General features: G+C 48.3%; 1 protein-coding gene across 2 annotated transcripts in view; it reads left to right on the top strand.

Moving 5' to 3' along the window:
* ANKRD6 (ankyrin repeat domain 6) overlaps positions 1-10,507 on the top strand; it is a 39,027-nt gene that overhangs the window by 19,326 nt on the left and 9,194 nt on the right. For both annotated transcript variants that reach the window (XM_023517708.1, XM_023517709.1), the window contains exons 5-10: positions 580-678; positions 2,319-2,396; positions 5,807-5,911; positions 7,512-7,646; positions 7,975-8,160; positions 8,609-8,761. In XM_023517708.1, coding sequence (XP_023373476.1) covers positions 8,035-8,160; positions 8,609-8,761 — 279 coding nt within the window. In that variant the 5' untranslated portion in view covers positions 580-678; positions 2,319-2,396; positions 5,807-5,911; positions 7,512-7,646; positions 7,975-8,034. The remainder of the gene's footprint in view (positions 1-579; positions 679-2,318; positions 2,397-5,806; positions 5,912-7,511; positions 7,647-7,974; positions 8,161-8,608; positions 8,762-10,507) is intronic.

The following is a 10,507-nucleotide window of genomic DNA, read 5'->3' on the forward strand; positions in this document are numbered from 1 at the left end:
AAAATAGTCTTAACTGGACACTGATTCTCGGTGTCTTAACCCAAACAAAGAACAGCCTGAGGCTGCAGATGCACTGGGTTTTAGTGGCCCCTTGGGGTGCACCTGTGCTGGCTGGGCTATATCCCTGGGCTATATCCCTCCGGGATGCACAGTAGTGGCCATCTGCACATCTTCTCTGGTCAGTGACAGAAAAGTGACACTAGACACCAAGCAGTTCTCTGACTTCTGACCTCTGACCTCTCTGGGCAAAGGAACAGTTCAATAGCTCTGGGATAATTGTCCTGCTCACCCTGTCCTCCTGTCTTTGTGAGGCTTCGGGTCCCACCATTCTCAACAGCCCCAGCCTAGCATCACTTTCCCCTGCATTTAGTCCTGTTGTGTGATTCCCAGTACAGAAAGGAACGTGATATTGGTACAGAGGTCGCTTTCAGTGGAGCCACATAACACTTCAGCCAAGGGCCCCAGATCAGTCCAAAGCAAATCTCAGTTTGACTTTGAAGAGCCATGGGTAGGCCAGGTGTGGAGAGCCCCAGGCTGTAGCAGGTGGAGTTCAGTGGTCTTTCTTCCGGCTCATTTCAGGCTGGAGATACAGCGCTTCACATCGCTGCTGCCCTGAATCACAAGAAGGTGGTTAAAATCTTACTGGAAGCTGGAGCGGATGGAACCATTGTTAATAATGTAAGTTGAACTGCAACAATGTTCAGGGCAGGTCAGAAAGGCTGTCAACCCTTTCTAAAGCCAACCCCACTCCAGAACAGGACATGTTACTACTTAAGTCTCTGCACCCTCCAAGGGCCTGGCTATACTCCGAAAGAGCAGGGAACTCCCTCTGCTGAAGCCACAGTCCCCTGGCTTTCAGAGAGGGCTCAAGAGGTCCCTTGGCCCAAGCAGCCCCAGACATTGAGAAGCCCTGGGGGCCACCCTTGGACTGCTTCCTGCAGTGAGCGTCGCCTGGCTTGTAAAGGAAGCTCATACACATAAACTGATAAGTGGATGTCTCATGAAGTGAGCTCCTGGCCCAGAAGTGCACGTCATCCTCAGGAAAATGGCCACGTGGCCATCAGATCAGTCAGGCTCAAAACGAACTCCCTTCTCTTCCAAATTACCCCATCCCCACTCCATCACCTTCCACCCTCCCCTGCTAGATCTAACAGTAGGCACCAGACCAGGCTCTCTTTCTTCCTGAAGCTGCTCTATGGTCTTTGTCTGCCTGAAAGGCTCAGGGGTACTGGGAGCCAGTTATGTGGAGTGTCTGGGGGACAGGGGTGCTGAAGCTGGTGGGAGTGTCCTGGTCTTGGCCCCCCCAAAACCAGTCCCCCTTCCTCCTCCTGCCTTCCCATAGCTCCAGAACTGGTCTGGGGTGGGGTGGGTTACAGTCACCTGTTCTATGATGCCTTGAATACCTTCCCCTTCCTTTTGAATCCCAATTCTTTTTTTTTTTTATTTGAGACAGAGTCTCACTTTGTCACTGGGTAGAATGCCATGGCATCAGCCCGGCTCACAGCAACCTCAAACCCCTGCCTCAGCCTCCTGAATAGCTCAAACTACAGGCACCCGCCACAATGCCCAGCTAGTTTTTCTATTTTTATTAGAGACAAGGTTCATTCTTGCTCAGGCTGATCTCTAACTCCTGAGCTCAGAGGATCTACTGTCCTTGGCCTCCCAGAGTTCTAGGATCATAGGCCTGAGCCAACATGCCCCGCCTTGTTATCAATTCTTGGTTTTTAGCTTACCTTAGCACAGTGTGTTACGGCCATAGCTGCATAATTTGCTTTTCACAGCCTAGTTCCTGAGAGGCTCTGGCCAGGCACTGCTCTGCCCTGCAGGCATCTTCCCAGGCTCCCCAGGGAAGTGTTATCACAGGGCTGGATTTCATAATCCTTTGTTCCCTCACCTGTGATGCTCTACTTGAATCCTATCAGGGTGTCCCTTCCCTCCTCTCCCAGAAGCACTTGTTGGTGGGCAATGCTGCCCCAGCCTGTGCCTCCTGCAGCATGTACTGCCACTGGCTCTGCAGGAGCCCTCTGGTGTCCTGTTATTTCATTAGCATGCCCTGCAGCATGACTTGGCTCCCCGCTGAGGGGCGAGGGCCACACTCACATGTGGCAGAGCTCTGCTGAGCAGCATGGGTGCTGTGTGACTCCTGGCAGGAGCTGTGCCTGTGAGGCTGCATGTGTGACTCCGGGCAGGAGCTGTGCCCTGAGTGGGAGCTGTGCCTGCAACACTGCATGTGTGACTCTGGGTGGGAGCTGTGCCCGCAAGGCTGCGTGTGTGGGCTGACAGCCTTTCTGACCTGCCCTTCCCATGCCTTTCCTTAGGCAGGCCAGACTCCGCTGGACACTGCCCGCTACCACAATAACCCGGAGGTTGCTCTTCTCCTCACTAAAGCTCCCCAGGTAGGATTCCCTGCACTTCTGCACTTCTGTGGCACTGGCCACGTGGGGCCAGGGAGCTGCTGGGACTCCTCAGGTTGCCCGGCAGGGACCTTAGCCAGGCAGTGGGGATGCAGAACCACATGGCCTGCGGGATGACAGGAGCCAAAGGCATCCAGAGCAGCTCTTCATGTGTGCCAGCACCTAGATCATTGTCACAGCCAGCATCCTGGCTTATAACTTCCCCAATTTTGAGCCAGGGAAGAAGTCCTAGTATAAAGCATTGCAGGAAAGAACCTTGTCTGAAGAGCTTGGGGCAGAGGCCCACTCCTAAACCAGTGGGACAGGGCCTGAGGATGAGAAGGGCATTTCCTGGAGAAAGGCAGAAGTAGGGGCTCATGCTGGAGAGACAAAGAGGTGACCCCCACTACAGGCAGTGAAGCCATCTGGTTTCCTTTTTTATTGAATGATGCTGTTTTGACCATCATCCAGTTTTCTAAGATAGTGACTGATAGCATTTGAGTTGAGGTTGATGTTATCTAAGTAACAATAAAGAATGATAATTTATAAGCTCTTCATAATTCTAGCACCCCGAGACAGCTGTTTTTATCTCTTCACATTACCTTCCACACACATAAGTTTATATAATTGTGCTTACAGTGGACATACTCTTTTATATTCCGCCTTTTATCCTAACTGTGATAGGACAGTGTTCTGCAGTCTTCATGTTTTGTCACTATAATGGAAGCACAATAGTCTTTTTTGTTGCAGTCAATATTTTATTAAAATATAAAACATTTTAATGCTGTTGGACATTTGGTTATTTCTTGGACTGCCTTTCCTTGGTGTTGGACATTTGGGTCATTTCTGGACTGGTATTATTCTGTATAACATTACAGCAGACGCTCACTGGCTTTTCATCTTACTCTGGCTAATGTTCCAAGAAGAAGACAGTCTCAGGGCGTCAGGAAAGACCCCAGCACGGCCCTGCCACATCATGACCCCACACCAGCCTTACTCAGGGTTTTGCATGGCCATTTTTTTAAGTTTTTTTTAAGTTTTAAAAATATGCCTAGTCTAATAGTTTTGGGAAAGATATTTTTATCTTTTGCAAAATTGATCACCCTCTTAAGCATGAGGTAGCTGGTCCTTCTCAGTGGTCTCTGATAGTCCATAGAACTTCTGACAGGAGGGAGTCATCTAGGAAAAACTGCTAGGGGTGGAGCTCCCACCTCTCTCCAGGTGTTTCCAAAGAATCATCAACAGAATCCTGATAGAAAACTGTTAGTCTCTTATGGATCAAAAGGTATAGGGTGGTGTATAGATTCTAGAATCCTTCACATGTGTCTGGCATTTTAGCATGTGACCGTTTAGTGACCAGCAGCCACACAAAAATCAAGTCTTGTGGGTCTGGAGAGATAGTCCCCCAGGCACGTAAAGACGGAGGTGTCTTTAATCCACCTGTCATTTTGTCTTCCAGAGACCAAGGACCTTCACCTACAGGGGGAAAGCTTTACTGTGGACAATTCCCCTGAGCAAGTTCTCGTGTTTCCATTTTTAAAAATGATGCTTATATATTTATGTTGAGTAGTAAATAAGTTGGATGAGATGTTATAAAAGTTTATGTTACACATAATTGTATATACTAAACCTTATTCTCAACACAAACACAGAACTCCAAGATATGCATAAAAAGTTAATGCATACTGTTCTGAGGATCCACTGTTCTGAGGACCTAGTAAGAAAGACTTACTGTTCATCTGAAAAAAGAAACCCCCTTGTCTTACAGCCCCTTAGCTGGACATGCATTTTATGGGCCACAACAGTACTGAGAGGAAGCTGCTTTCCAAGGCCTAAATATCAATATTCCCAGATTTCTGTAGACTGGAAAAGATTAATAACATCCCACCTGGTGGATGTGTGGTGGTTTGCTGAGGAAGGCTATAAGCCATGCAATGTTCTTGTTACTGCCTAATAACAGAGAATGGAGCAAATTTGCTGATGGTTATTTTGAGTTTGGAGCCCAGTCTGTGCCAAGAGATGAGGTGGCACAGAGCAAGGGTTTGGATGTCCTTTGAGTGTCACTTGTCATTTAAAAATGATGTGGTTCACAAATGCTCTGAACATGACTTTCAGACTGGTTCTGGCACTGTTTCCAGTCCCAAGAGTCTGTGAACCAGGCACAGGGGGTGCAGTCACTTCCTGTCATCATGGCTGACTTCTTGTGGAGGCTGAATTTAACTGGAGAAATGGCTTAGGGCAGTGGTTCTCAGACTTTTTGGCCTAAGGACTTCTCTATATTCTTAAGTACTGTGGGCCATCAGTTGAAGGGTTTCTACCTGCTCAAACATCTGTACTCTGGTTCAACATCCTCTGCCAATTAAGCAACCAGAGGCAGGAAGGGAGACACCTGCCAGTGACTGTTGTCCCTGTGTGCCAGCCACCTACTTTTCCTTGGTTAATCCCAACAACTCCCCATTCTTACATTTGAGGATACAGAATATAGTGAGGTCAGATCACTTACCTGGAGACCCTGATACCAGTTGCTACTGGGCTCATGCCTGGGTCTGTCTGACCCACATACAGTTCTTTTTCTCTTTTTTATATTGAGACAGAGTCTCACTTTGTCACCCTCTGTAGAGTGTGGTGGCGTCAGCTCACAGCAACCTCAAACTCTTGGGCGTGAGCGATTCTCTTGCCTCAGCCTCCCATGCAGTTCTTTCTTTCTTTCTTTTTTTATTGTTATTATTATTTATTTATTATTATTATTTTTTTTTTTTGCAGTTTTTGGCCGGGGCTGGGTTTGAACCTGCCACCTCTGGTATATGGGGCTGGCATCCTACCCCTTTGAGCCACAGGCACTGCCCCTCCCATGCAGTTCTTATCTGTGTCCACCCGGCTGCCCTGCACTGTAAGTCCACACTAAATGCTTCCATTTGGTGAGGAGATTCCTGCCCCATGGCTAGTGCCATGGCCCATAGATATGCCTGGATGTTGGACTCAAATTGAATATGACTTGGACACGGTTTGGCCAAAAAAAAATCTGGGGGCTAGTTCAGGTCCAGTGTATCAAGGTGGAGTGTGAGATTGTTGTTGGCAGAGGGTTGCCATGTTGCCCAGCTCCAGAGAGCACCATCTGCCTCTTGGTTTATGTGAAAGATGCTCCCTCGGCTTTCCTGCCCAGCACATCAGTGCTTGTTGTTATGATCATCGTAGGCTTCAAGCTTCTTGAGGGCAAGGGCAATCCCCTACCCTCTGGGTTCCTACACTGCCTAGCACAAGACCTAGGAGGCCCCACAGGTGGCCAAGAGGTGCTGGCTTGATGTGAATGCTCAGTCTCTAGCGGAGCTGTAAGTCCCGGTAGGTCTAAGGTGCGTCTGCTCACTCTGATGCCTCACACCGTGGTTTATAATGATGCCTTTTGCCTTCTTTAGGTCTTACGCTTCAGTCGTGGGCGAAGCCTGAGGAAAAAGAGAGAGAGGCTCAAGGAAGAGAGGAGAGCCCAGTCTGTGCCAAGAGATGAGGTGGCACAGAGCAAGGTGGGAGCAGCCTCCTGCCACGCCCAACTCTGCCTGCCCACAGAGGGTGGGAGATCTGCTCCCTGCTTCAGCTAGGCCCGTTTGGCAGCAGCTGCACTGCTCCAGACAGCTCTCAGCTGCTATCCCCATCTGTGTGTTTTGCCCACATCCCATGCAGTTCCTTGTGGGGCATGTCCATAGCCTCAGGTGTCTTGGCCGCTGTCCTCGCCAGGTGGACACACCCTCCTGTGACCCCACCAGGGGTCATCATGTGCCATGTGCTGCTGCAGGTCTCAAAGTGAGGTGTCTAGCCAGTGTGCCAGTGCGTCGCCTGGCACTTTGTTAGAAATGTAGATTCTTGAGCCTCACCTCAGACCTCCTGGCTTAGAAACTCTGGGGTGGGCCAGCAGTCTATGTTTGAATGAGCCCTGTGAGTGATTCTAATGTGGACTGAAGTTGGAGAACCATGTGCATAGGTGGTTTCCTCTCTTTCCATTTAGGAAATAGACCAAGCTATGGTAGCCCACAGGGCTCTCTGTGCAAATTACAAAAAGATGACCCCTGGACAGACCAGCCCGGCACAGGGCACACATGGTGAATAGAGTTGATTTCAGCTACTCTTGCCACTCTTATTCCCCCAGCCAGGTCCCCTTGTGCAGTGAACAACTTGCACAACTCTGCATGGTAGCCCTAGAGTAAACTGAGCATTTCAACTTTTTCAGGAGGAAGAAGACTAGGATATAGAGACAACTTTTGGTGCATAAAATTTATCACTAAGGACTTGCTTTTCTATCTGCTATTTTGAAATTTTTTGATTTTTATGGTTAAAGCATTGCAATTTGGATTGTTTCTTTTCTTTCTTTTTTTGTTTTTTTTTTGAGACAGAGCCTCAAGCTATCCCCCTGGGTAGAGTGCTGTGACATCACAGCTCACAGCAACCTCCAACTCCTGGGCTCAAGCGAGTCTCCTGCCTCTGCCTCCCAAGTAGCTGAGACCACAGGCACCCACCACAATGCCTGGCTATTTTTTGGTTGCAGCCATCATTGTTGTTTGGCGGGCCTAGGCTGGATTCGAACCCGCCACCTTAGGTGTATGTGGCTGGTGCCTTAGCCACTTGAGCCACAGGCGCCAAGCCTGGATTAAGTTTCTATATGTGAATTGTTCTTGAAAGTTGTAAAAGTTCTCACAAAGAAATGTGTTGTAATTTTTTTCATTTTAGAAAGTTCTTACTCTTAGCTATGACTTGTTGGGTTGGGGGGACGGTCCAGATGTAAAGAATGAGTTGGTTATGTTTTGTTGAAAAGCAGAAGACCAACAGTCTAATGCTGAGATGGTTTGTGTGTGGCAGGTTCCTGGAATTGTAGAATACAGACCCAAGGATATATTTAGCTTGTGATCTAATAAATAAACTGAAAGCCAAATTTTCAACCCAATAAGAAAAGCATTATATATGTATGTTTAGTCAAGGCCACCAAGCGGTGCTCCCTGTGTCTGGAATCTGTCACTGGCAAAGATTCTCATGGGTCCTTTATGAGGTAGAATCTTGCAAATAGAATTTTACCCTATTTGAAAAGGCCAAGGGAGCAGGTAGAACAGGCTCCTGGGCTGCTTTTCTTTGTAGGGCAGTGTCTCAGCAGGAGACACCCCCAGCAGTGAACAGGCTGTGCTCAGAAAAGAAGAGACCAGAGAAGATTTCCTGTCAACCTCCCCGGAGCCCAGAGCACAGGATCACAGGAAGAGAAAGTCCAAGCCCAAGGTCAGGAGGCACAGGAAGGCAGCCAAGAGCATGGCTGGAGGCAGGGTGGCAGGGGGCAAAGGACTCTGGGCCGTCTATGTCGTCATGCCCAGCAGCTGCATAGCTGCCTCAGCTGGCTGCTGGTTTGCGGCCAGAGCACAGAGATTCAATCTGCCCAACTGCAGGCACAGGCAAGTGCACTGATCTCCTAACATGGTGAGAGCGGGACACTGTGTGGCAAACCAGGTGGGATTCTTTGCCCCAAAGTGGGTGAGATGGGAACCATTGGCTGGTGTCACTGTCACAGATGTCAAAGGGCTTGGGGGTGTCATCTCTTCTTCCCTCACAGGTGTCAGCATTTTCTGACCCCATCCCACCAGCAGACCAGCAGCCTGGCCACCAGAAGAACATGCACACTCATAATCACCCTAAAAAGAGGGGCAGGCATCGGTGTTCATCCCCGCCCCCACCACACGAGTTCAGGGCGTACCAGCTCTACACGCTGTATCGTGGCAAGGACGGGAAAGTGATGCAGGTACCTCGAAGCCCTGCCCAGAGACAGGGGCCAGCCCCTCAGTGTGGCTGGCTGGCTGCATCATGCTGGGGCTGCTCGCCCCTGCGGGCAGTGACTTAGCAGAGCAGGCTCTGAAGATGGGCCGGGGGGCTCCCACATAAACATGCAGACACAGTAAGGCAAACCAAGGTGTAGTTAGGTACTGAGCTTTCTCCACCACCCTTAGGTGACTGGATATCTTGAGGCCCCAGAGTAGAAAAAAGCGGCTACGTGCAGGGTCCTTATCTTGCCCTCTCTGAGCCTTATCAGCGCCGCTCCCACTGCACCTGATCTTGGCCTAGGGGACATTTGGAAGTCCCTCTCCCCCATCCTCTGTATCCCCTGCTGTGCTGCCTGGCACATAGCAGGTATTCAAAACATACGTATGAGGGGGCCAAACACGGGACTGACCTCTCCTGTTTCCTCTTAGGCACCAATCAATGGCTGCAGATGTGAACCTCTAATCAACAAGCTGGAGAATCAGTTGGAGGCCACTGTGGAGGAGATAAAAGCAGAGCTGGGGTCGGTTCAGGATAAAATGAACACCAAGCTGGGGCAGATGGAGAATAAGACCCAGCACCAAGTAAGTTGTAAGACCCAGCATCCTCGCTGCAGAGTCGGCAGAGCATGACCCAGGGAGAAACCAACGTCCACAGGCCCTTCCACCCTGGGAGTGTCCTGTGGATTGTAAGGGAACCAGCCTATTTGTGTCATTGTGTTAAAGTGTGTTAAGAACATGTTTTAATTGCTTCTGATTATAAAAGTAAGATATCCTCATTTTAAGGCCAGGCGCCGTGGCTCACGCCTATAATCCTAGCACTCTGGGAGGCTTAGACGGGTAGATTATTTGAGCTCCCAATTTTGAGATTAGCCCAAGCAAGAGCGAGACCCCATCTCTACTAAAAATAGAAAAACAACTTAATAAACACATGTATATGTAAAAATAAAAAATAAATAGAAAAACTGAGGCAAGAGGAGGGCTTGAGCCCAAGAGATGGAGGTTACTATGAGCTATGACACCACGGCACTCTCCCCAGGGCAAAAGCTTGAGACTCTGTCTCAAAAAAGAAAAGAAAAAGATATCCCCATTTTAAAAAATAAAAAAATTAGAAAGGAAAATAAATCACCTATAAAACCACTGTGATAAAAAGGCACTATTACTATTAGGGCATGAGAGTATTTCCTGCAGTCTTGCAATCTCTTCTTTTCTTCTTTTTCTTTTTTTTTGAGACAGAGTCTCATGTCTCATTTGTCACCCTAGGTAGAATGCCATGGGGTTATACCTCACAGCAACCTCAAACTCTTGGGTTCAAATGATTCTCTTGTCTCTGCCTCCCGAGTAGCTGGGACTATAGGCACCTGCCACAATGCCTGGCTATTTTTAGAGATGGGGATCTTGCTCTGGCTCAGGCTGGTCTCAAACTTGTGAACTCAGGCAATCCACCTCCCTCGGCCTCCCAGTTTACCGGCATGAGCCACTGTGCCAGGCCCCCTACAGTCCTTTTACATGTTGGTGTTCCCTACATTCCTTCCCATGGCATACAGAATTAGAATCATCATGTCTATAGTTTTTTCCCCCAATTTTTTATTTGGGAACTTGTTAAACATACAGGATTATACAATGAGTGCTTGCATACACTTACCTAGATTCAGGTAGTTATTTGTTCTTTGTTTGTTTTGAGACAGAATTTCACTCTGTCGCCCCTGGGTCAAGGGTCGTGGCATCATAACTCCCAGCAACCTCAAACTCTTCTGCTCAAGCGATCCTCCCTCCTTGGCCTCCCAGAGTACTGGGATTATAGGTGGGCACCTCTCACCCAGCCTCAGCCCGTCTAGATTTGCTTTGTGTCTCTCACATGCACTTTTTTCTTTCCCCGGGGGACCTGCTTAATTAGAATAAGGACTTTCTACTTCATAACCGTTACAGTACTATTATCACACCTGAAAATTAATAACTGTATCTTTCAGTCCATATTCAGATTTCCTCAATTGCTCTAAAAATAATTTTTTTAATAGTGGGTTTTTGTTTTGAATCCCAGTCCAGGATCTAGTGAAGATTCGTTTTTAGGCATTTTGACTGTTAGGTTTTAATCTAGAATATTCTGTGTCCTTCCAGCTTTTGCCTTCACCCCACTGATACTAACTTTTTTGGTCCAGTCTTTGTTTTTTAAAGGTGATTGTCTCACTATGTTGCCCAGGCTGACCTTGAACTCCTGGGCTCAAGTGATTTTCCCTCCTCAGTCCCCTGAGGAGCTGGGACCATAGGCACATGCTGCCATGCCTGGCTGATCTTAGCTTGGTTTTTTTTGCAGTTTTTTTTTTTTTTTTT

Source organism: Otolemur garnettii, unplaced genomic scaffold (genome assembly GCF_000181295.1).
Source record: "Otolemur garnettii isolate 467f Iridium unplaced genomic scaffold, OtoGar3 scaffold00118, whole genome shotgun sequence".
Lineage (NCBI taxonomy): Eukaryota > Metazoa > Chordata > Mammalia > Primates > Galagidae > Otolemur > Otolemur garnettii.